Source organism: Ctenopharyngodon idella, chromosome 12 (genome assembly GCF_019924925.1).
Source record: "Ctenopharyngodon idella isolate HZGC_01 chromosome 12, HZGC01, whole genome shotgun sequence".
Taxonomy (NCBI): Eukaryota; Metazoa; Chordata; class Actinopteri; order Cypriniformes; family Xenocyprididae; genus Ctenopharyngodon; species Ctenopharyngodon idella.
The window spans coordinates 13419082-13445727 of record NC_067231.1 but is presented as its reverse complement, the minus strand read 5'-3'; the positions used below and the strand labels follow the sequence as shown (position 1 = coordinate 13445727).

Below are 26646 nucleotides of genomic sequence, written 5' to 3'. Positions count from 1 at the left end.
CTTCGGAAAACAAATTAAGATATTTTGATAAAATCCGATGGCTCAGCGAGGCCTGCATTGCCAGCAAGATCATTTCCTTTTTCAATGCCCAGAAAGCTACAAAAGACATATTTAAAACAGTTCATGTGAGTACAGTGGTTCAACCTTAATATTATAAAGCGACAAGAATACTTTTTGTGTGCCAAACAAACAAAGACTTTATTCAACAATATCTAGTGATGGCCGATTTCAAAACACTGCTTCATGAAGCTTCGAAGCTTTACAAATCTTTTGTTTCGAATCAGTGGTTCGGAGCGTGTATCAAACTGCCAAAGTCACATGAACTACTGAAATTTCGAAACGCTTATGATGTAACGAAGCCTCGTTTACTGAATTCACGTGATTTTGGTGCTCTGAACCACTGATTCGTAAAGCTTCGAAGCTTCATGAAGCAGTGTTTTGAAATTGCCCATCACTAGATATAGTTGAATAAAGTCGTTATTTAGTTTTTTTTGGCGCACAAAAAATATTCTCGTTGCTTTAAACATCGAGGTTGATGAACTGTTATAAATACGTATTTAGTAGCTTTCTGGGCATTGAAAAAGAAAATGATCTTGCTGACAATGCAGGCCTCGCTGAGCCATCGGATTTTATCAAAATATCTTAATTTGTGTTCCGAAGATGAATGAAGGTCTTATGGGTGTAGACCGACATGAAGGTGAGTAATAAATGACTGAATTTTCATTTTTGGGTGAACTAACCCTTTAATGTGTATATAAACCATTTTAGTTTATTGTGTTTATGTCCTAAGGACAACTGATTATTTATTGAACTTAGCTTAAATGAGACATATATGCATAAGTAATAATAAATAAATAGTAAATAATAAAGACTTTATTAAAGAATTCATATTTAGAAATAAACAACTCATTTTTGAAAAAAAAAAAAAAAAAGTCTTACATGTTTCACAAGTGTTTGCTTTTTACATAATGAATTAATATATAGTATCAAAGACAGTTTTTGTACGATTTCACATTTTCTTGTCAAGTGTCACTTCAAGATTGTAATATCTGAACTTAAGCAGGCATTTGAATGTTACTGTTTTTTTCTTTTTAATATTTATGCATTAGCATCAATGTCTTACTTTATAAACCCCTCAAAGCTCTAAGAGGAATGTGCATAAACAATACTCTTTTTTGTTTATCATCATGCTTTTCTCTATATACAAACAATAAATCTGTAAAACTGGTGGGTTGTGTTGCCCTTAAAGGGATTCTGTCATAATTTACTCAACCTCATGTTGTTTCAAACCTGTATGACTTTCTTTATTCTGCAATCTGCAGAAAACAAACATTTTTTTTGTTTTGTTTTTCTATACAATGAATGTCAGGGGGGTCCAGTGTTTTGTACCCCATTGACTTTCATTGTATGGACAGTTTAAACATTCTTCAAAATATCTTTTTTTATGTTTCACAGGAGAAAGAAAGTCATACAGGTTTGGATTGGAATGACATGAAGGTGAGTAAACTTTTTTTGGTGAACTATCCCATTAAGATGATTACAAAAGGGGAAAGACACATTTAATAAAACTTGCACACATAAAAAACTATCTTGAATGCTTTCTTTAAATCCTGAAGGATATTTACATTATCTGACTCTTGAACTGTTAGTGTGATGGCGTCTGCTGCTGCTCGGACTGGCAGCGTTAGCGTCTGTCCAAGTGCTGGTTCCCTCCCCTGCTTCAATTTCCAGATCGCCGACCTCCAGGCTCTCACACAACAGATTTATCTGCCTTCTTATTTGGGCCATCCGGCTCTGCATACGCTGCATCTTCCTGCGTAGGTTGGCTGCGATGGCCCTCTGCTTCCTCCGCTCGGCTATGTAGCGCTGCTGTAGCTCTCTGTAGCAGTTATGTTGGGCCTGGTTCTCACGGACGAGAAGCGTGCCGCAGCCCATGGGACACAGCTGTCGCCAGTGGCTGCAGCTCTGATCATGCGCCTGCGCGTCCTTCCTCAGCACCTGCTGCCCACAGCCCTCATGGGGACAGAGCTGCCACTCATACGGACAGTTCGAGATGTGAAGGTACTCATTAGAAAGCGGGAAAGTGGCTCTGCAGCCCTGCTGTGCATTTCGACACTAGGAACACAGACACATGGTGTTGTTTCACATTCACATTTTAAGCAATAGACACAACTATTTATTAGACATGAGCTTTTAAAAATGTTACCTACCTTGATTGATAAACGGCCAATGGATTTACTCAGCTTAAACAAAACCAGCATTTGGTTCTGGTCGATAGGCTGCCTACAGCAAGGGCATTTCACCTGTCTGAAACAACACTGGCTTTAAAATTTGCTCAAACATCCTGGCCTGGTTTCACAGACAGGGCTTAAGGCCGAGATTAGGCCTTAGTTCAATTAGGACATTTAGGTAGCTTTTATAAATGTACCCTAGAAAAAAACATTACTGGTGTGCATCTTAAGACAAAACAATGGCACTGACATATTTTAAGATGCAAGTTTCTTTCAGTTAAAACAGCTCAAACATGCATTTTAGTTTAGGACTAGCTTAAGCCTTGTCTGTGAAACTGGGGGCCTATGAATTATTGTCACTAGAGATTTTATTTTATTTTATTTTTTTTGTCTTTTTTTCTTTTTGTCACAAAATTAAAGTAAATGCTGATATTTTGAACCTTCTGTAATCAAAGAATCCTGGAAAAAATGCATCACCGCACACAAAAAAATTAAATATTTTGTAAAAAATATCTTATAAATTATTAAGCATACAATTATTATAAAATAAGGATAAGATAAAATATATAAAAGATTCTATAAAATATAAATAAGTATAAAATTATTATAAAATTAGATTATATAAAATATTTTTTATTTTATATAAGATTATATAAGATTTTTGATCAACATTGCTAATAATAAGAAATGTTTCTTGAACAGCAAATCAGCATATTAGAATGATTTCTGAAGGATCGTGTGACACTGAAGACTATAGTAATGGCTGCTGAAAATTCAGCTTTGCCATCACAGGAATAAATGACATTTTAAAATACAAATTACAATAGAAAAAAGTTATTTTAAATTGTAATAATATTTCACAACATTACTGTTTTTACTGCTTTTTTGATTAAATAAATTCAGTCTTGTTGAGCATAAGAGACTTCTTTCAAAAACATAAAAAATTCTTACCTACCCCAAAATTTTAAACAGTAGTGTATACCGGAAAGTGTTACAATCCATTCCATCTAGCAATGATATTTTTTAAACAGGCAGATGCAAAGCTTGTGTGTAGTGTATGTATCTAATTGAACAAGAGAACCTGCTAATACAGATAATACCAGACAGGAAATGTTATTTTCCTACCTAAAGTTTATTTTTGATGTTCTGAAAATCAAGTTTTACAACACTTCCCAGCCTCCCCTAATCGGGTAGTCTTATTATAAAATATTGAAAATGGTTACCTTTTCATCCACTGTAAAATACATTCCTTGCAGAAGACATGGTTGCATTTGAGTCGTACAGGGCAGCGTAGAACAGCTCTACAGATGACACAAATCAGATCATCATCTGGGGTCTCCACAAACTGCTCCACTTCATAACCTCCAGTCTAATAGCAAAATAAAAACAATTATAATATACAAAAATGTAATTAATATATTGTAATGGCATAGGGCATCATTACTATTTTTTTAATTACTAATATTACTAATATTAAATAAATCAAACTATTTCAAACCACCCATTTATAGTAAAACTATTCATGTCATATATTACCAGACTTTTTAAAACATACTGTAAGTTTGAGCATGTAAAATATACATACAGTATTTCCCCCCCCCCCCCCCCCAACAAATATCTAATTTTATTTAATGTAATTAAAAAAAGAGACAAACTCACCATTTTCACTTGTGTTACGAGGACACAGCTAATACATGTGCTGTATGTGTTGAATCATTTGAAGAGGCAAAAAGACAGACATCTGTCATCACAACACCCAGCAAAACATCCCAAAGGAGATCACTTGACCCTGGATCATTCAGAAATGCATTGCAGATGTCCAATTTTCTCTTCTTTTCCATTCTAGCACAAGTGACAACTATGGATAGCACCTGACAACTTTTCTACACTAACCACTGGGACCCTATTTTGGTACCATCTAGGTTTTACTTATTAGACAAAAGCATTGCTATGGAAACCGGTGAACTTCAATGGCTGCCTGCTCTAGAGGCTACAAGCCCTATTCTCTAAACACACAGGTCTGAATGGCCAATGAACACACAGCAGCATTTTCAACACAATAGAATATATCATAAATCATTATACAGTATGTGGGAAAATGTGTTACAGTAAATTATGTCCTACACTTAAACAGTCAACAACTCTGTTATTGGAAAAGCTTTAACTAAAAGCTAAAAAGGTTTTTACAATAAAGAAAACACCAGGTTGTACTGGCCACCATTCATATTCATTCAAGATGTGTCAATGGGTAAGTTGTGTTACTTTTGGATAAAATCTACCTTCATCATTACATTTTGACTCGTTTTAATGTTTTTCAGTGTTTTTTTATTACACTTCCTAGTTTACACAACAGATTTATCATAAATATTTTAAAGTGGATTTGTTAAAAAAATAAAAATGTAACTTAATCTAGATGAAACTGAACCACTGAAAATTCCAGAATGCAGGACAAACTGGAAGTTCTATATTGAATAATCAATATAGTACAATATAGTGAGTGAAGGTTGATGCAACAGTGATGTAATAAGGGGAAATTGTCAAATTTGTCAGCACAAGTGTCCTCAAACATGTACCCTTCTCTAGAATAGTACACTAATAATCAACAAACAAGCAATAAAAGGTGACAAACCGTTGCTGAGAATGTCTGTTTTTATTTTTCATATAAGGAAATGCCACTTCCTACAAAGAAATCTCTGGCACTCCTTGAGTTAATGTTTAAAGTTTATTATCGGTAGCTGACTACCATCTTATGGTCATAATTACACAGGTGAACTTTCAGAAACAGAAACTCAATGCTCTGATGGTGATATTACCATATTACCGTAATTAGACTTGCAGTATAAAGCCAAAGAACATAATAACAATAAGTGGAATAATTTAGTTTGTTTTACTCGTTAAGTTTCATACACAAAGAACACTACACTACACAACAGTTTCTGCAGAGATCAGTTTTTTATGATCTGGAAATGTTTCCTATATTAATTGTATATGTATATAATGCTTTATGTGTGCATGATGCAATATGTCTGTATAAATTACCACATCCAATGAAGACAAAAAATCCCATGCCATCATGACATCAGAATCATTAAAATGCAGTCAAAACATTTATTGAAACGTATGCAGGTATATAAGCAAAAGTCCAGATAAAAAACTTTTTCCAGTATGGAATACCATTAACTCCAAGACAAAAATATAACAGTCTGAATATAATGTTAATGAAAAAATAAAACTGTGAAAACAATCCTTTAAATATGTACAATGTAACTACCTTCAACCGGTTATTACATTTCATTTGAGAAAGAAAGATATATACATATATATATATACAATATAGCCCCCCCCAAAAATTATATATATATATATATAGCCCCAAAAAGGATTACAAGAGATTATAATGAGCACAGATTAAAATTGTATTATCTTATACTCAAACATTAGTCACAATTCGTGCAGAGGTTGCCAGAGCAGCTTTACGGGTGTAGGTCGTGCAGCGACGTAGAATCTCTTGAGTTTGTGGTCGGGGTGGTACCCTGGGAGCTTCAACTCCTTTCATAGGGTGGCCAGTATCTGAGCTGGTGGGGCTGGACTGGCCACTAGACATATCACTATCAATGCTGTCTGGCTCTTTATCCTGCTGTCTCAGGCCCTCATCCCCCTCTGAGCTGGACATGCTTGGGCTCATAGAGGTGGTGTCCGAGGAACTGAAGCTGAAGTCAGTTCCATCATCGCTGAAGCTGCCAGACTCCTCATGCTGTACTGGATAGGTGTTCTGGCTCTGGGGCTCTGACAGTATTTCCAGAGAGTTGGAGTTAAGGAAACTATTCATTCTGTTTTGTGAGTGGACCTGAGGCTCCAGTTTGAAAGAGTTGCTGGTGGACAGGTTGATAGTGGAGCTGTGAAGTTTCTTCTGAAGAGTCTGAAGGCCAAAGCTGGGGCTGCTGTAGAGCTTCAGGTACATGGAGGGCACATAGCCTGCCTTTCTGTTATATCTGCACAGGGAATACAAGCTTAAGGTTAAGTTTTGTGGGGCAGACACATCATGTACATTTAGAAATAATCATTTTGTAATTACATATTAGTTTCTCTTTCTATCTATCTATGTTAGTTTCTATATACACTACTATGCAAAACTCCACATACTGGATTGATTTCTGAAGGATCATGTGAGAATGAAGAAATGGCTGCTGAAAATGCAGTTTTGCCACCACAGAAATAAATTATATTTTAAAATATATTAAAAGAGAAAACAGTTTTCAAATTATAATATTTCACATTTATTTATTACTGTTTTTTACTGTATTTTTAAAAACAAAAATGGCCGACTGACTGTATATTATCTTTATTGCAAGGCTATTTGTAAGTAATAAGGTACGAGAGGCTGTGCTGTATCGTGAATAAGTCACGGCTGAAGGGCGTTGTTAGGCACGACGCGAAGCAGAGTGCCTGCAACCCCTTCAGCCGTGACTTATTCATGATACAGCACCAGCCTCAAGTACCTTATTGCTTTTATAAAACGCCATTACGCCATTAGATGGCGGTAAAGACTGTCTTTATGAGTGTGTCAGTCAGTAGCAAAGACTTTTACATTGAAAAGACTGAATTGTTGTGAACACGGAACAAGACACAACTGACAAATGCTTTGACTAGCGCTGTCAGTCACGGGAAAACCCCTTAACTGTTAAAAGGACAAGATAATACATCAGACATTTAAACAGATTTTTTTTATTATGAACAGGACTGACCTGAAGGAAACTGCTAAATCTGAATGCAGATAATAAACTCGCTCAATCGATCTCTTTCTCACAATACTCTTCTACATAATACAGTAAGCTTCAATTGAGAACAAACAGTTTACGTTGCTAAGAGTGGTTGCTAAGGGTGTTGTGTAGTGATACACAGAACCGTTGGGTGAAGCGGTCATTGCCGTGTTTTATCGTGAATAAGACACAGCTATTGACCAATCAGAATCAAGGACAGGAACTAACCGTTTTATAAGAAATCTATATGAAATATAGATTTGAGTTTACATTATTTTATGATGTAATAAGTAAACAAAAGACATGTAACTACACCCTAAAAAATGCTGGGTTAAAAACAACCCAAGATGGGTTAAATATGGACAAATATGGGTGGTTTTGACCCAGCAGTTGGGTTAAATGTTTGAGTAACCTGCTGGGCAGTTTTATTTAACTCAACTATTGTTTAAAAATTACTATATGGCTGGCTTGAAATTAACCCAAAATAGGTTGGAAATTAAAAACCAGACATAATTACAAGAGGCAACAATAATAATCAAAAGGTGAACATTTATTAATAAGCAATTTAATAAATGTTTATTATTTAATTATTATTTATTAAAACTATTAATAACTGTTCATTTATTAAACATTAATAAATGTTAAATTAATTTTAAGCAAACAATATAGTAATTTTTAAACAATAGTTCAGTTAAATAAAACTACCCAGCAGGTTGAGTCAAACATTTAACCCAACGCTGGGTTGGTCCTTTTTGGGTTATTTTTTAACCCAGCATTTTTTAAAGTAGAGCAGAGCTATGTAGGAAATAGGTTGCTAGGGCAAGTCAGTTATATAGTTTAGCAGCCATTACATAATATGCGGTCTGTCTTCCACATACCTCTGGTCTATTGATACATGCGTCTTAAAATAATTCCTTTCATTCTTTGAATGTCAGTGCAATTTGAGAAAACAACTGTAATTACCTAACAAGCCACCAGCCATTATCAGACCTCTGTAACACCTCCACAACAGCGCCAATGCTCAGAGAGAGCTCGTCCTCTTTTTTAGATGTGTAACTTCTTGTAGCGCAGTACAGAGACACTAGGGGAGCGATGGAAAAAAGTTCAGTTAGCAAGGTTATCTTTGGAGATTCAGCACGACAGAACGTTTATGTAACAACAGTATCCTACTTTCAAATGTAGGTAAGTCAGACTCATCCTCGTCCTCTTCTTCTTCCTCATCACATAACTCCAAGTAGGGAGCGGGAAACCAAGCTAGACGTTTATCCTCATTCTCGACAAGCCACCAACCTGATCACAACAACGCCCACAGAAAAACATCAAGAACCTGTAAGGAACTGCACTCTGAACTCTCAGTTCACTCTGTTATGGGAAAAGATACAGTACATACCTGCTTTGTCTTTGATGAGCACATCCAGTCTTTCATCCACAGCTACTTTAAAGGGCTTGTTCTTTGTATCTTTGGTCTCATATGGAGCCACACATCGATATGCCTTGGACACAAAAGGCTGGGTCACATTGCCATTGCTCAGATGTTTATTTGCCAAGTCAGGTCCTCCGTTGACAGTTGGGATGCTGTTTGATTGCAGAATCATCACACTGCAGGGAGAAAAGAGCAGCTTTAACAGACATTAACTGCACAAACACTTTCCAGCAGGTTGACTCGGGTATTAAACTGTGTCAACGGAAACAGATCAAATCAGAAATATAAAGTGAGCTACCGTACATAGTGGACATATTTTTGGAATGTTGCAGTTACCTGCTTATTTGCCTCAGGGAAATAATCTACATGACCTACCTGTTTTGGGTATATTCTGGCAGAAGCTCCTGCTCAGTAGGCAGAAAGAACTGAATGACTTCTGTGGAATGTGACACAGCCGTGTCACACTGCAATAGGTTGGAACAGTACTTCTCCAGATTCCTCAGACGAGACACTGACTTAGCCAGACCCTTCAACTGAAACGACGTCGTCAAGAACTGGGCTGCAAACAACAGAAATCTCAATGAACAACAAAACAAAAACAGTCTGGATAAACCAGTTGTCTTTAACAGGGCCCTCTAGGGGGCTAATGGGAGTACTGCAGACATGCAGCCAAAGTTCAGCTATGTTTGCCTCCAACATAAAATATTATAATAATGCTTTATGCACGCTATGTATAGGTCAGGCTTAAGAATCGTTTTTCTTTTTTTTCCTGGGATAAAATGTTTTATATTTAGATGTTACAACATTATGTAGGCCTACATCTGAATCATCTAAAAAACTGTCAATCATACCTCCAAATCTGGGAAGCACTCTATCTCCTTTACGAAAATGGTTTTCCACAAGAAACTTCTTTTTTAACTGCCTCTGTTGAAAAGAATAGTACATTAAATAACGAGTTTCATACTTACAGTAACGATTTGTGCTAAGGAAATGAATGTATAATTTACATGGAGCGTTTTGAAGTCTAGGAAGGATCGATACACTATCAGCTCACTCTGGTCTGACCATAGCACAGATGCCATGTATTTCTGTAATAAACAAACAAACAAACAAACAAACAAACAATTATAATTAATTACGCTACATTCAACAGCATGGTCAGTATTTAAAGTTATCCAACGAATACATCATATTCTTACTTTGTCCTTGTCCTTCTTCATTACTCCGATAAGACTGACGTCGACAGGAAAGCGCGGGTCACTCATAGCTGACGCGGTTTCTGATGAACGAGCTAACAGTAAGAAAACTCTCCTGCCTTGTTCTCTTTCAGCATCACCATCATCCTCATCATTTATAGCCACCAGCAATGGGCGTGTTGTTTATCTCACGTGATTGTTTAAAAGAAAAATGAGTGTAGGAGAAATCTGATAAGCGGCTGCGCGCACGTGCGAATTTGAGCGCCGGGTGGGAGAAGTTATGACACAATAATATTTGTCTGTATAAAATATCTAAGCTGTCTTCAGACCAAGGTGGGGAAAGTTATGACACAATATTTGTCAGTAATAAAACGTCAGCATTGTCTGTGCTGAAGTTTGTTACTAGAATAGGCTACAGGAAGCAAACAACACTATCTATCTATCTATCTATCTATCTATCTATCTATCTAATAATCGGATGACAAACTTGTAAGACTAGTCTTAGTGGTTTATACAACCAGCCCCAGCAGGAGTGAGACCTTTCCCGTAATGACTTTTCATCAAAACATACAACGTGAGCAGTCCATTCAGGGCTGTCATCCTTTAGTAATTTTCCCATGATGACCTGGTGGTTTTGTGGGGGTGGGCAGGCTAAGTGGGGCTCACAGGTGTTTCTTCAAACTGAGGGTGATGAGAGGGAAGACAGCTAGAACATTGATCTGAAGCTGCTGGCGTCACACTGGCCTGTGAAGAACCGCCAAAACTCCTCTGCAGAATCAGCTCAAGGTCATCAGCAGTGTAGGTTTCTCATGCCTCATGCAAGCACACATCATCACCTGGAAAAGGACCCCAAACGCACGTTTTGGCTATCCGGATGAAGGCACCAAACACGTGCTTTTTGTGCACCACCCACTGAACCGGGCCAGTCAGAGAGAAAATATGTGCCCACAGACTTGATCTGGAGCCAGCTGCAGTAATGAACAATATGATGACCACTTGGAAAATACCCTAAAGAAAGTCCCCTAATAAAAGTGGCCAAAATATTTCTAAAATACAGTTGTTCTTCTTTACTAAAGCTCCAGTCTCTGTAGGTATAAATAGTTTTCCAATTTATGTTACTTAATTAAAATTTTTTTGTCATGTTAAAAATAGTTAAGCTTATTATAGTACATTAAAGCAGCATTTCATAATAAGTCAATATACCATTGTGGGCAAATATATATTTTTCACTGGTTTATTTGAATGAAATTACAACATGAAAAAATTCTCTTTATAATACAACAAAACATGAACACGCAAAGCCTGATTTCACCAACCTGCAACATGGGATCATCATCTTTGTTGATCCTGGAAAAACATCCCAATAAACCAATCAGATTTGAGGGACAAGTTTACAGTTTATGTCAAGTTTAGGCTTACAACCAGAATGCTTCTACAGCAGTGTTATTCACTTATATTTCCCTATTTTAGGGATAAGTTATGGGTAGGGTTAGGTTTAGGGGTTATATGATTAGGACAGGAATGTTGTTCCAGGATCAACAAATACAACAAAAAACAATATGGCGATAACATCAATAACGCAATGACACAATATTTATTTTTCTTTCCATGTGAAATGTGAGCATGATTTAAAAGATATTTTGTTGATTTGTCAGTCAAGGCATTTTCAAAAACCTTTTAAAAAGTTATAGTATAAAAATAGATTTAAAGCTAGCTCTTCTGCTCATAATAGCTGCTAGATTTGCACATATGTATTAGATTTGCAAATAGATTAAGACACAGTATTCCTTTGTTGTAATGTAATTTGCTTTTATGTTTCATTAATGAGATTAATTTAAAAAGAATAATTCAACCTTTCTGAAGGCAATGCTCAGCTATTTTCTTTCTGTTACCATATGCTGTAGAAAATGAAAGATGTTTACACAACCTACTGCAACAATGGTGAATTAAATAGTTTAAGAAATTAGCTGTTTGGGAGGGGTTAGGGAGGAGAGCAGGTAACATTTCTGTTTTTACACAACTACTTTCAAGGAAACTAGTTTTTATTATTGTTCATGTAACAGTTTGTACCAGGAAAGCAAAATGTAAAAGGGAAATAAAACTGATCGACAGCTACACGTCCACCTTCTATAATTAGTCATAGGAGGATAAAAATAGCTGTTCAGCGGAGGCATTCAGAATGCCCAGTAATTAAACTTGACTAACATTGCCATATCAGCTCTACTCAATCCCTGGTCAAACCCTTGCTTAGAGCTCTACTTTGGTCAATATTATGGCAACATTTGACCTTACAGTGATTCTACTAGTTTGCTCATTAGTTACACTGAAAAAAAACCTATTCAAGTCAAAAATAGTATTTAACATCACAGAATCAAACTAAATACATGAATTCATACCAACATATCTATTTTTTTATAGGTTATATCAGGTAGAAATAGCTCTCAGGTAACAATAGGTTACTAGTTTTTACAGTGTGGCACTGTAAATAAACTGTAAAGGGCCTCTCACACCATAAACAATAACTAGGAACATAACACTTTAAGATGCTGTCCCCACCACAGCTATAATGATAATGACATAGAGGAACAATATTGATAAAGTCTCTTTTGGAGCAAATTTTATCCAGCTGATGAATGATAAAAACATTGACTGTCAATCAGAATTGATCTGACTTTAAAGAACTCGAGCACTTAAAACGGCAGACGTCATAAGTGCAGAACGTTTCTGGCCGTTGGTGTGGATTCTAACATAATTATTGTTATAGTTCTCGTTCTTGGTGTGTCCAGGCCTCAACTCTGTATTAAAGGGTTAGTTCACCCAAAAATGAAAATTCTGTCATTTATTACTCACCCTCATGTCGTTCCACAACTGTAACACCTTCGTTCATCTTCAGAACTTTACTTTGATAAAATTTAATGGCTCGTGAGGCCTGCATTGCGACCAAGTTTACACTTTCAAATGCCCAGAAAGGTAAAGACATATTTAAAACAGTTCATGTGACTACAATGGTTCAGCCTTAATGCTATGAAGCAACGAGAATACTTTTTGCGCACCAAAAAAACAAAATAATGACTTTATTCAACAATATCTAGTGATGGGCGATTTCAAAACACTGCTTCCTGAAGCTTCGAAGCTTTACGAATCTTTTGTTTTGAATCAGTGGTTCGGAGCGTGTATCAAACTGCCAAAGTCACGTAATCCGCTGAAATTTCGAAACACTTATGATGTAACGAAGCCTTGTTTACTGAAATCACGTGACTTTGGCAGTTTGAGATCGTTTGATACACGATCCGAACCACTGATTCGAAACATAAGATTCGTAAAGCTTCGAAGCTTCATGAAGCAGTGTTTTGAAATCGCCCTTCACTATATATTGTTGAATAAAGTCGTTATTTTGTTTTTTGGCGCACAAAAAGTATTCTAGTCGCTTCATAACATTAAGGTTGAACCACTGTAGTCACATGAACTGTTTTAAATATGTCTTTAGTACCTTCCTGGGCGTTTGAAAGTCTAAATTAACTTACTCTCAATGCAGGCCTCACAAGCCATTGGATTTTATCAAAAATATCTTAATTTGTGTTCCGAAGATGAACAAAGGTCTTACGGGTGTGGAACGGTGAGTAATTAATGATAGAATTTTCATTTTTTGGTGAACTAACCCTTAAAGTAAAACAGCACAACAATGATGTTTTTAAAATGGTTTCAGTCCTTGATTCTCATTGGTCATTACAGCGTCCAGCTTAAACCACAATGTAGTAACAGTTATGATGTGAAACACCTGTGCACCATATCACTGCACAACACAGATGATTATTTTTGCCACGGAATGATGCCAATTAATGAATTAGCTTACTGAAATTTTGCGTACTTCATATTTTTTAAATGTGTTAGCCATAAAGCAATTAGGAAATCAAGGCCATGTTGCATTATGGATATATAGTCACAGCCAAAAGTGTTGTAGGTTGTGCACCATGAAATTAATTTTATAAAAGCAAGAATAAGATAATAATTTCCATAAAATTCCTCGGTTTTAAGATGGAAATTTTGACAGAACAAATGGCCCCATTATTTATGTTGACAGAGTAAACTATTCTGGGAATATGAATTAGACTATTAAGACTGTTATTATTTTGGCTCTTGGAATGACCTTGATTAATTAATTAAACATCAAACTTGTCAATGATGAAGGTCCATGACTCAAATAAAACATTGAGAAATGCCTTTCTCCACACCTGTGAATGAATCAGCATCAGAAAAGTAAACTATCTGTTGTAAGTACATTAATGACCGCAGAAATAAAGAACAAGCAAATCAAATAAATTGATTCCACAAAAGCACATTATTATAAACAAGTAGATATACTTATGACTGTTTTACCAGCATAATAACACTGTGAATGCTTTGGCAAGGAGATTAAAAGAAGTGGTGCTGGAAGGGGTGGGTAAACAAACTTTATTGTGATCAAACAAGGAAAAAGAGTAAATTATATTTCTCGTTACAGGAAGAGCTTTTGTCATATCCAAGAAACTGACTCCATGTTTATGGCTTATTGTTCAAAGACCCACCCTAATGGTAAACATGAGACTGTTTGTAAATATGGAATATTGCACATAATACATATTCAAGCGATCGGCCAAAGGTTTTACAGCTAGCCAATAAAATCTTCTTTTTAAAATTGTGATGTATGTTTGAAAATTAGTTGCTGTAAATACTGTAATTTTGTAATATGATAATTATTGAAAATGAGCATCCAGATATGACTTGAACCTGCATTTGAGCCCTTGCATTAATCATAATTACTGTAATCACACAAAGAAATGCGGCTCAAAAAACGCCGATGACAAAACTTTACAGCCTTTTCTTTTACTCATATTTGCATAATGGACAAAAGAGAATACCTTGAATCAATCATGATGACAAGTCAACATTTATTTAACCTTAACATCCTCTAGAAGTCAGAAACTAATCACCAAGCATAATCAAGATGGCAAACTAAATTAAAGCGAAGCAGCTAAGTGTGGAGAGTTTTTACCTTTTTTTTCAGTTTAAATGGATTCTGAAAGAAATCACAGATAATTATGTAATGAGACATGGCCTTGTCACTAAGCAGGACATGTTGTTTTAACGTTTCTATTAAGGAAGTTTAAGGCTAATATTTTATATGAAATAAAACCATGTTTCACAACCTAGATGCACAAAAGGTCATTGTCCAAAGTCACCCAAGTTGCTCATTCTTCAAAGATACACCCACACACCCACAAGACTGTTAGTGAAATGTTAGAACGTGACTGACTAGCAGCTAGCAGTTGAATACAATCACATTTTGTATTCATCAAACACTCAATACATTCAGTTTTTCAATTTAGAGAAACTGATATAAGGATGGATGGATGGTATATGAATACTTGCCCAGGAGCATGAAAGTTTGCACGTAGTATTTCAGATAAGACAAACAATTGTGGAAAGCTTCTTCCTTGTTTATTCTCAGCAGTAATTAATACAACACCACAATTTAGATGCTTGAGTGTTGTCATACATTCTTGTGAATGAGACCTGAGGCATTTGAGGGCTCTTGAATTATGCCATCCAAGATATGATGCATGTTAATTGACCCATAAAGTCTGTATGTCTTACAATTGCTGTTGATTGTGGATCAGATAAATGCCCATATTGGTTATGTTTTAGATCAGTTATTGTACATTGTATTGTATTTACTAGTTAGAACCTTTTCATATTAACTGAATAAGCATTGAATAAGTCACAGGGCTGATATACAAGCCATTACATCAGTCTTCAGTGTCACATGATCTTTCAGAAATCGTTATATGCTGATTTGTCATTTCTCAGTTATTATCAATTATTATTGGTGCTCAATTATTATCATCAATGTTAAAAACAAGTTTTTGGGTAATAGCTTTTAATATTTTTACTGTTTTTTAGGATTCTTAGATAAATAGAATGTTCAAAGGAACATGATTAATTTGAAATAGAAATCTTTTGTAACATTATAATTGTCTTTACTGTCACAATCAACTTAATGCATCGTTGTTGAATAAAATTATTCATTCATTATTACGTTTAAATGGTAAAGTATGATGGTTTCCACAAAATATTAAGCAGCACAGCTGTTTTCAACATTGATAATATTAAGAAATGTTTACTGAGTTGCAAATCAGCATTAGAATGATTTCTGAAGGATCATGTGACACTGAAGACTGGAGTAATGATGCTGAAAATTCAGATTTGCCATCACAAGAATAAATTACATTTTAAAATATATTCAAATAGAAAACAATTATTTTTAAATTGTAACAATATTTCACAATATTACTGTTTTTACTGTATTTTACATCAAATAAATGCATTATATATACAGTACTCAGCATAAATGAGTACACCCCCTCTAAAAGTAAACAAATTCAGCAATATTCTCTATGTAGAAGACATATTAGGGTTCCTTGAAGATATAATGTTCCAGCAAATTTGCTAGATCAATTACCAAAGCATGTCAATATTAATCAGGAAAATAATGTTTTCTTATCGAAGTGATAAGATATGATCACCCTCCTGAAAGCTACAAAATAATAATAATAATAATAATAATAATTCTGGAGCAAGTTAAAGGCAATTTTTGATCAACAGGTAAGTATGCTGAACCAAAGCATTTCTCAACAATTAAAAAACTAAACAAAACAGTAATTTCTTAACAATTAAAAGTGTTATATAGCCCAGCAAATCATTCTCAGACTTAATGCTAACAACAATGGAACCTTGGGAAATAATTTTCAGAAGACTTCACTTCAAGCTCTCATTTAGTGATGAGTAATTATTTGCTAAGAAAAGGTCAGGAGAAATGATAAGCAAGAGTCTCAGAGCCGGTAAACACTGTGAGAAGAGTGACTATTCATGTCACACAATGTGCAGAAGTGAAATGCATTGTTGTTGTCCACACAGGAACTATATCTACTGTAGCCGAAGCACAAGAAACTTATTTCTTTTCCAAGGCCCATATTAACAAAATATAGACATCTGGTAATCCATTCTTTGTGGTCTTATGAGACCAAATCAATCATTTTGGATCAAACAGCATCCAAAATGTATAGCATTACAAGTGTGTGGAGTACAGTGAGAAGTGCCTGGTCCCCACAGTGATGTTCGGTTGTAGTAAAGTGGTGTCATGAATTTACACACCATTTTTTGATGTAAATCTTGGAACAGAGGACCCTCCCTTCTCCTTATTCATTGCGTTGTTGGCCACTTTTTCAACATGACATTAATTCTATACATTCTCCCATAGTGAAAATCCTGTTTATTTTGAGCAACACTCAATCACCAGGGTAGTCAAAGAGGTCGTCCTCCACAATAGATGTGCTTTGTCATGAAAAGTAATGCGCTACATTACTTTTGCCTTATTTTTTTTCTCACCTGCTGGGGCCAGTTGCAGAAACATAGCCATTATGTTAAGTCTGTGTCTTAAGAACAAGTACGAACAACTAACAGTTAGTTAGAGGTAATCAGTCTTACTTTTCTGTATCAAATTAGACCAATCTATGTTTTTATGTAACTGTCTTAAAGAAAAAAAAAAAGGTGACTAACTTGTAAGACTAGTCTTAGTAGTTTATGCAACCGGCCCCTGGGCTGGACATGCTTGTTTGTTTTTTAATACAGAAAAAGTTCTATTCTTGGTTAATGTAAAGGCCCTTTCACACCAAAAGTGATATGAATAAGCCTTAGGCAGAAGGAATGCATATTTACGGACAGTAAAGGGCGCAGCTCAAACAAACCTATCAGATGTGCTGCCATTCTGGATTAAAGAAGAATAAGATACTGGAGAAGAAAGTTCAACACTCTTCTAAAAGTTCAACGCATTTCTAAATCTTATCTAAAGTAATTTTTTTCTTATTAATATGGTTGAATTGGGTCATTGAAGGTCAGCAGCAAAGACATTGGTTAATAAATTTAGATTAAATACATTAAGTATATTTGTGTAATATAAAGCATTTCTTACAGGTTTGCGTAAATTTCTGAAATTGCATTTCACTGTTTTTATTCATTTTGAGGAATACCAAATGTTTTCATGCAACTGAGATGAGTAAATGCGCTTTCATATTTTGTCTAGAACTACAATAAAAAGTCAGTCAACAAATGTGAAAACAAAGTAACTTGCATTACTTATTTGAAAAAGTAACTTAGATATTTTGTTGCGAATTGAAAAAGTAACTTTAGTTACTTGAAAAAAGTAATTGATTACGCAACTCAAGTTACTTGTAATGCATTACCCCCAACACTGGTTATTACATTAACTAATGCTAACAAATGAGACCTTATTGTAAAGTGTTACCATAAATTTTATATATTTGAGGACAAAATAATATTACTTTTTTTAAGTACAATTAGTGATCCTGATGCTCTTTATATTCTGTCTTTATAATATTTTTTTTAACCTTTGGTTAACACTCTTCATTTATCTGTGGTGCCCGTGTTCACAGCAAAGGGGTGGATTCTTGAATCCACTGTCGCTCCCGCCGCCGCCGAGCCGGCTCCAACTGCTGCCGCCACCCACGAGCCCACTCCAGCCCACACATCAACTCCATTCCTTGGACTCCTTAAGTTTCTCCTTAGCCCCCTTAATGATTTTTTTTTGGGGGGGGGGGCTAATACCCGTGGGTGGGGAGAATGTGGGCGGGGTTTCCAAGGCTCCTGACCCTCCATGGCCATCCAAGGCTCCGGACCCTCCATGGCCTGCCGAGGCTCCTGACCCTCCGTGGCCATCCAGGGCTCCTGACCCTCCGTGGCCTGCCAAGGCTCCTGACCCTTCATGGCCTGTTAAGGCTCCTGACCCTCCATGGCCTGCCAAGGCTCCTGACCCGCCATGGCCTGCCAAGGCTCCTGACCCGCCATGGCTCATGGATCCGCCCTGGAGACCTCCGTTCCAGTCCGCTCCTCTCCCTGCACCTGCATGAGGTCTCCAGGGCGCCCACCCCGGTTGTTCCATCTACGGTGCGAGGTCGCACCTACCAGGAGGGGGAGGTACTGTCACAGTTCCCTTGTCTCCCGGACTCCATTTCCCATCATCCTCTTGTCTCCACACCTGCACTCACTTCCCTCATCATCTCCCCATCAGCACTCAGCACCTGCACCTGGACTTCATCATCAGCACTGCCTTTATAATGGACTCACTCCCTTCACTCCCTGTCCGTTCTTAATGTTATGTACTATGTGTTTGGTGTTCTCCTCCGTTGTTCATTAAAGTGCCTGTTATTGTGGATTTCCTTGTACTGCCTCGTCTCTACACCAGCACCTGTAACAATATACAGGATACATTAGAATTTATGGCTAATTTGCTTTCATTTTCATGCATTTCATTGCACATTTGCAAAATGTTGAAAAATATCAGTGTATAAAATCTGCAGCCTGGAATTATAAATCACACTGTGGTCATTCATTTAGTTTTCCACAGAAAACCTGGCCCCCATTACTGAGACTGGCTTCTCCCAAACTTTTTTTTTTTTTTTTTTTTACCTACTGCAACCCAATGGAGTTTTGGTTCCTTGCTACTGTCACCTTTGGTTTGCTCATTTGTGGTTTTAAATGACAATTAATATCTAGTAATATGATTGATTTAATTGCAATGACACTATCGAATGAGAACAAAATTTGAACTGAATTGAAGTGGATAGTAACACTAGAACTGAACTAGTTTCATAAATGATGAACTTTGCAACACTGACAGTTATTAACCTGAACTGGAACAACACTGAACTAAACTGAGCTACATAATGACACTTTTTTCTTCTTCTGTAGAAATACACAATCTACATTGTACACTACCAAAAAAAAAGTCTTTGGGATGTGGCACTTCTTGATGGAAATAAATGTTGTGATGTTATTTCCATCAAGAGGTGCATCAATTTTTGGTCAAGATCTTGTATTGACAATGCAAGAGGTGAGCACTCTGCAAAGTCTCCTCCAGCACATCCCAAAGACTTTCAATGAATTTAAGGTCTGGACTCAAAGGTGCAAATTCATGAAAATGATTCTTCATGCTCCTTCCCAACCAATCCTTTACAGTTTGAGCCTGATGAATCTTGACATTGTCATCCAGGAATATGGCCATGATGTGTCTTCTTACATGGCTGTAAGAAATGAAAAACTACACACTCCATCAAATAGGGTTAGAAGAACTGTTGCCAAACATATAACATGCTAGAAACAATAATCACTGCAATAATTATCTAGTCATAGACTCTTATGCATTTGCCTATTTAAATCCAAACAGCAATTTTTTTGGCCAGGCAGTGTATAGAGTGCTATATAAATAAATGTGACTTGACATCACTGTGGAACCTGATGTCTAATGAGTTTACACAACAACGATGTACTAAAAATGGAAAAGTTTGCAAAAGTGTGTAGTTTACATTGAGACAATAACGGTTATCATTTTCAAAAACTTGCACTTCAAAACCCATTTTCAAATGTTTGTGTTTCAGGCCCCCAAACACTGTTGTCATGTAAATGAACCGCCAAAAAAGTTTTCTATTTTTAGTTGAAAATGGTGTTGTGTAAACTGCCCCTGAATAACTGCAAAGTTGGTTAATTTTGACATACTCCAGAAATGTTACAATGCTTAATACTGTGAATTCAAAACTTAATTAAGACCGACTACAGCAAACAGGAAAAACATTCCTAAGGTGTTTATGTAGGCTATCCTTTACAATTGAGGGCATGTCTTAATTTCTTTTTACTGTCAAATGTAGTACTGTATTTCAAGAATAAAGCCTTTATACCCAGTGCCATCAGCATCTTTTTTCTCACAGAAAGGGGCGTTTCAGAATGCAGTTAGTGGATATTCCTGTAAAGTGAGTTAGTTTTTTTTTTTTTTTTTTTTAATCAGTCAAACATGACAGGTTTTACTTTCTATATGACAGTGTGATACTACAGTTACTAACCTCTGTCAAGCATATTAACCTTAGGTATCCTCATAAGTCCTCAATGGTAATGGCTGAAATAGGACTTGTGGTCTAGTTCACTGCAGCACAGTAAATCACTTCAAACTGTACTGGAGCCTATCCCATCATCTTGGTCTGAAAGCAAGGGCCAGATTACTACAGATCATATATTGTACAATGAATTAATATTGGATCTCAATCATTGGCAGTTTTTAGGTTATTTCCATTATTTGGTTAAATTTCATGTACAATAGTTTCTTCTTCAAAAGTGTGGGGTTGTTTGAAAAAAGTCTCTTATGCTCATGTAACCCCTCCTGTTCAAACCGCCCGCTCTAAGCGAGACTTGAACCCCGGTCCGCCGGCATGGGAATCGGGCACTCTAACAAGGAGGCTAAAGACTGCAGTCTCTAACGCCAGTTGCTAGAGCGCCTCATGAGATCAGGGGAGTGAGGTTTATACGCACAGCTCTTACCGGCCTACGTCCGTTACACTCACCACCCTAAATCTCACTTCCATCTGGGTCACGGCACCAATGTAACCCCTCCTGTTCGAACCGCCCGCTCTAAGCGGGACTCGAACCCAGGTCCACCGGCAATGGGAGTTGGGCACTCTACATTATCACTGCATTTATTTGCTAAAAAATACAGAAAAACAACAACAACAACAACAACAAAAACAGTAATATTGTTAAATATTATTACTATTATTATTAAAATATTATTTTAAAGAACTGTTTTCTATATTAATGTACTTTAAATAAATTATGTGATGGCAAAGCTGAATTTTCAGCAGCCATTACTCCAGTCTTCAGTGTCACATGATTCTTCAGAAATCATTTGAATGCTGCTCAAGAAACATTTCTTATTATTATCATGTTGAAAACAGTTGTGCTGCTTATTGCTTAATATTTTTGTGCAAATGTTTTTTTTTTTTTTTCCTCCAGGATTCTTAGATGAATAGAAAGTTAAAAAGAACAGCATTTATTTGAAATATAAATCTTTTATATTCACCCTAAACTTTTGAATGGTTGTGTATATTTTTCACGTTTCCTTTTTTCCTTTGGTTTTGTTATTGTAACAATAACTGTAGTAACTATTTTGGAACTATAATTACCATGGTATAGACTTTTTTTTTTTTTTTTGTAAGGGAAGCATGAAATTGTCATTGTATCTAGCTATGTGTTGCTCTAATCTTCACAGTTAGCTTTGAGCTGACGCTGATTGCATTCACATTGTCATTCGAAGATGGAGCAATGAAATAGAAAGCACAGATTTAAACAGAACTCTTGCAAATATGGGTTACATGCAGTCTTGTTTGTTTGTTTATCTACAGCACAACCTCAATATTACAGTTTTGATTGCTGTGGGTGAGAGATGGAATCTACAGATGCAGAAATGGCGGGATTTACCTGTCCATCAGATAGTTAAATAAACGGATTCTGGGTTCTGTGTTTAAAGGACAGATACCCACTTTTAGATAAACTACGCGCGCACTTTCCATTTAAATAAGTAACGCCAGCTGATTGGTTACTGTTACCGGAAGATTTTCTATTGCATTGTAGCTTTAGGTCACTAAACATCTTTTAAAACATTTGTACAACAATTTTCTTTCTCTCTTACTCATTTTTTGGATCCTCACAAGAAGCCATTCATAAAATAAGAAATCTAACAAACATGTAGCTAATCTAATTCACGTTATCTATTAAAAATATTACACATCAATATTTTCATTAAAATAAAAAACAAAAACAAATACAAGAAGGGTAACTTATACGAAGTCAGTATATCCGTTTGTTTGAAAACGGACAAAATAATTATATTTTTGATTTAGTAGGGACTTTTATTATGAATTGTCCTGTACGGTCCTTGTGTAGGTCACAGTTATCAGCTTCACGCTTTGGTTTCACGTTGCTGCATGCTGATATCCCTTGTCAGAGAATTTATATTTCTTAAATAATTGAGGTAACCTTAATTATACTTAATACGTGTGCTTTTTGTTTTGTTCCTGAAATATGAACGACGGTTTGTCAAATTAGCTTTAACGGCTGATACAGCTTCAAACCTTCACTGAATGGTTGTTCACAGTTGAACTGTTACGTTGGTGCGAATACATAGAGTTTTAAACATACGATGTTACGGAATATTTGTAGGTATCACAGACAATTTGGTCAGGTCTTTTGGCCATTTTCATTTCCTCAAGGGCATCATGGTCCTAGCTTATCAACGCACCTACAAAAAGCAAAATATTCCAGTGCCATAACAGGTAAGATCATTACAGAAATGTACAGAAAGACAAACCTAATATATTGATGCATGAGCTCTTGTTCTTACATTGCGTTTTGCAGAGAGAAAGAAGTTCTACGAGAATGTCTCGATATCTCAAGGTGAAGGTGAGTGTCATTAAGCATGTTGTGATGCCCATAACAACACACATCTGCAACTTAAAAATAATAATAAACGTAGGTTCTCAAGAGAAACATTTATGCCTGTTTAAAAATGTTCTTTGTGTTGTCTACAGGGGGCCTGTTTGAAATAAACCTTGACAAGCGAAAGCTGAAGACTCCAGGTGGAAAGCTGTTCACAGTTCCCAATGAAGCTCTTGCCATAGCTGTTGCAACAGAGTGGGACGTTCAGAAGGAAACGCTGAAGTTTTACACCATGCACTTAGTAGGCTATTATTATAAAAAGTTCAAGATAGAGTTTCTAAATTGCATATATTAACTATATTATAACCCAGCACGATATTTAAGGTTGCATATAGAATACCGTCAACTTTATTTGTATACATAATGTATACTTACATAAAGCAACATATATATTTATGTGAAAAAGAGAGTACACCCTCATTGAATTTTATGGTTTTGCGTATCAGATAATAATAAAATAAAGAATCATTTGGTCCTTAGCAGGTCTTAAAATTAGGTAAATTAGGTAACCTCAGATGAACAGCAACACATGACATATTACACTGTGTCATTATTTAACAAAAACCAGGCCAAAATGGAGAAGCCATGTGTGAAAAACTAAGCACCCCATGATTCAATAGCTTGTAGAACCACCTTTAGCAGCAATAACTTGAAGTAATCATTTTCTGTATGGCTTTATCAGTCTCTCACATCATTGTGGAGGAATTTTGGCTCACTCATTTTGGCATTGCTTCAGTTCATTGAGGTTTGTGGGCATTTGTTTATGTGCAGCTCTCTTAAAGGGATAGTTTACTCAAAAATGAAAATGTGCTGTTAATTTACTCCCCCTTAGGCCATCCAAGATGTAGGTGACTTTTTTCCTCCCTTCAGTAGAACAGTAAAGAAGATTTTTAGCCAAAAAATCTTGCGGGTATTAAAAAAAATAAAGTGACGGCACCAATTGACTTCCATTATATTAATCACAGAGGACCATGGTTTTAGCTAAAAATCTTCTTTGGATTTTGACTGGACCGTTGCAACACCTTGATTCTTTTCTTTTTCAGCCATTCTCTTGTAGATTTTCTGGTGTGCTTGGGATTATTGTCCTGTTGCATGACCCAATTTTGGTCAAGCTTTACCTGTTGGACAGATGGCCTCACATTTGACTCTAGAATACTTTGGTATACAGAGGAGTTCATGGTCGACTCAATGACTGCAAGGCGCCCCAGTCCTGTGGCTGCAAAACAAGCACAAATCATCACCCCTCCACCACTGTGCTTGACAGTTGGTATGAGGTGTTTGTTCTGATATGCTGTGTTTGGTTTTCGCCAGATGTGGCTCTGTGCATTATGGGCAGACATCTCCACTTTGATCTTGTCTGTCCAAAGGCCATTGTTCCAGAAGTTTTATGGTTTGTTTGATGCAACTTTGCAAACTAAGCCATGCTGCCATGTTTAACATTTAACATGCTAACTGAGGCCTGTAGAGTTTGATATGTAGCTCTTGGGTTTTTTGCAATTTCTCTAAGCATTGCGTGGTCTTACCTGAATTTGTGAATTTGAATGTTTTTCACTTGTGAATAATCTTCCTCACTGTAGAATGATGGACTTCAAATTATTTGGAAATGGCCTTATAACCCTTCCCATATTGATGGGCCACAACAATTGCTTATTTAAGGTTCCTCCTTGGCATTGTGTTAACACACACCTGAAGGCTCCAGACCAGCAAACTGCCAAAATGTTTGCTTTTATAGAGGTGGTCACGCTTGCTGATGATCAGTTAATCAAAGGCATTTGATTAGCAGTGTCTGACTTCCACTTACTCTCTTAATTCCTATGGAAGCAGTAAGGGTGTACTCCATTTTGGTCTAGTTTTTGTTAAATAATGACACAGTATGATATATCATTTGTTGTTGTTCATCTGAGGTTGTATTTACCTAATTTTAAGACCTGCTAAGGTCTAGATGATTTTTATTATGTCCTGATATGTAAAACCATAGAATTCAAAGAGGGTGTACTTTCTTTTTCACATGACTGTGAACTATATTATTGCCCAACTCTAATCTGCTAAATGCAGCTATAAAGCAACTATATAAAGAAATTAAGATATTATAAATATTAACGTGTTTTTCTGTAAAGCTGCTTTGCAACAATATGTATTGTAAAAAGTGATATACAAATACAATTGAATTGACTTAAATTGTATGTTAAAAGGCTTTTTTCTGTCCATACAGACCACTCTTTGCAACACAGCTCTTGATAATCCAACGCAAAGGACAGAAGAACAAATGATCTCAGCAGCTTTAAAGTTTTTGGAGACTGACACTATCTGGTGAGGTTTATTACTTGATGGTATTTAATTAATTATACCAAGACTTTACTTGACCTTTTCTACCATTATTGTGCCACATAATTGCATTAAAGATAAATGGTATTAGATCTCCCAAAATTTCTGCTAAATGCTGAAAGTATTATGATTTTATTAAATCAGATCTATCTTCCCTTTAGTTACAGAGTAGAAGAACCTCCAGGTCTTGTGGAACTGCAGAGAAATGAATGGGACCCTGTATTGAACTGGATAGAACAAAGGTAATATTTGGTAATTTTGGCTACAATATGTAATAATCACAATATATAGCCAATATATCAAAGTATATAGCCACAATAAAGGTGTATATGAACATCTTTTTCTAGATACAATGTAGTCATTGGTTCATCCTCCAATATAATGGGCCCTCAAATCCCAGAAGAAACTAAGGATACATTTCGTCAACACCTTAATTCCTACAATTTTTGGGCTCTGACAGGTAAAGATTTGTGGTGCTTTTGCATCCTATGTAAATGGGCATGTTTACATAAGATTTTGCATCTTATGTGAATGGGCCTGTTTGAACAGTGCAGTTTTTAATGTTCCTTCAGGGCTTGAGTATGTGATCACTCAGCTGAAATCGTTGGTCTTGTCCTTTGGGCTGATTGACAGACACCTAAGCGTGGAGCAAGCGGTTCTGCTGTCCAGACTTGAGGAAGAATACCAGGTATGGTGGCTTCTATTTTTATTCCAACTGTTTAATGATCCTTGCCTTGGTACCATTTTTCCCATGTTAATGATTATTGTACATTCTGTTCTGCTTTGTCTTAGATCCAGCACTGGGGAAATGTGGAATGGGCTCATGATTATGACATGTATGAGTTGCGGGCACGAACAGCTGCTGGAGCAATGTTTGTGTATCTGTCTTCTGAAAGCACAGCCATTAAGAGAAAAATTTTACAGGATTGATAAGGCCAAAAAGGCATTTTATGGGACTGAAAAATGAGATTTGTTGTTATCTCTGTCTTTGTTTGCTTTTTGCAATAAGCAGCGGTGACATCAGTTACCTAACCAGTAAAATGATGTTGCTGTCCAGTTATGTTTTGAGCAATAATATATCTGTTTAAGGTCATGATAACATCTTCAGCTTGGAAAGAGTGTAAATGCATAATCCCAGTATTTTAATGTCAAAGATGTGAAACATTTCAGCAAATATGTTATAAACAAAAAATAAATGGAGATTTTTTTTTGATAAATTACAGTCATCTCAGTTATTTTTGCTACATGGTCACCCAGACTCATGTTTTTCAAGCAGTTCCCTTAAGGTCAAAGTCACATATAAAACGTCTGGTACTTAAGTGCATAGTCTGAAAGGG

The 26646-nt window shown here is 36.1% G+C and overlaps 3 protein-coding genes across 3 annotated transcripts; 1 reads left to right on the top strand and 2 right to left on the bottom strand.

Moving 5' to 3' along the window:
• Nucleotides 1–661: 661 nt before the first annotated feature.
• On the bottom strand, nt 662–5176 carry rnf151 (ring finger protein 151). Its single transcript, XM_051915271.1, has 4 exons — nt 3891–5176; nt 3455–3600; nt 2211–2307; nt 662–2115 (listed from the first exon to the last, which is right to left on the bottom strand). The coding sequence occupies exons 1-4, from the start codon at nt 3891–3893 to the stop codon at nt 1627–1629; spliced, it is 735 nt and encodes a 244-aa protein (XP_051771231.1). The 5' UTR covers nt 3894–5176; the 3' UTR covers nt 662–1626.
• A 149-nt stretch (nt 5177–5325) lies between these two features.
• On the bottom strand, nt 5326–10145 carry noxo1b (NADPH oxidase organizer 1b). Its single transcript, XM_051915261.1, has 8 exons — nt 9614–10145; nt 9422–9502; nt 9266–9338; nt 8790–8973; nt 8382–8590; nt 8162–8281; nt 7955–8072; nt 5326–6223 (listed from the first exon to the last, which is right to left on the bottom strand). The coding sequence occupies exons 1-8, from the start codon at nt 9677–9679 to the stop codon at nt 5662–5664; spliced, it is 1413 nt and encodes a 470-aa protein (XP_051771221.1). The 5' UTR covers nt 9680–10145; the 3' UTR covers nt 5326–5661.
• A 12279-nt stretch (nt 10146–22424) lies between these two features.
• atpaf2 (ATP synthase mitochondrial F1 complex assembly factor 2) lies at nt 22425–26549 on the top strand. Its single transcript, XM_051915268.1, has 8 exons — nt 22425–22821; nt 22904–22948; nt 23077–23225; nt 25197–25294; nt 25471–25551; nt 25657–25769; nt 25882–25997; nt 26102–26549. The coding sequence occupies exons 1-8, from the start codon at nt 22689–22691 to the stop codon at nt 26237–26239; spliced, it is 873 nt and encodes a 290-aa protein (XP_051771228.1). The 5' UTR covers nt 22425–22688; the 3' UTR covers nt 26240–26549.
• The last annotated feature ends 97 nt before the right edge of the window (nt 26550–26646 follow it).

Coding starts and splice junctions, on each gene's coding strand:
- rnf151 (XM_051915271.1), bottom strand. Junction 2,308..3,454: donor ATTTTACAGTGGATGAAAAG/GTAACCATTTTC, acceptor GTGTTGTTTCAG/ACAGGTGAAATGCCCTTGCT. Junction 2,116..2,210: donor TTGGCCGTTTATCAATCAAG/GTAGGTAACATT, acceptor CTGTGTTCCTAG/TGTCGAAATGCACAGCAGGG.
- noxo1b (XM_051915261.1), bottom strand. CDS start 9,679: ATGAGTGACCCGCGCTTTCCTGTCGACGTCAGTCTTATCGGAGTAATG. Junction 8,282..8,381: donor GCTCATCAAAGACAAAGCAG/GTATGTACTGTA, acceptor TGTTGTGATCAG/GTTGGTGGCTTGTCGAGAAT. Junction 6,224..7,954: donor AATGGCTGGTGGCTTGTTAG/GTAATTACAGTT, acceptor TTCCCTGTGCAG/ATATAACAGAAAGGCAGGCT.
- atpaf2 (XM_051915268.1), top strand. CDS start 22,689: ATGTTACGGAATATTTGTAGGTATCACAGACAATTTGGTCAGGTCTTT. Junction 22,822..22,903: donor ATATTCCAGTGCCATAACAG/GTAAGATCATTA, acceptor TGCGTTTTGCAG/AGAGAAAGAAGTTCTACGAG. Junction 25,998..26,101: donor GACTTGAGGAAGAATACCAG/GTATGGTGGCTT, acceptor GCTTTGTCTTAG/ATCCAGCACTGGGGAAATGT.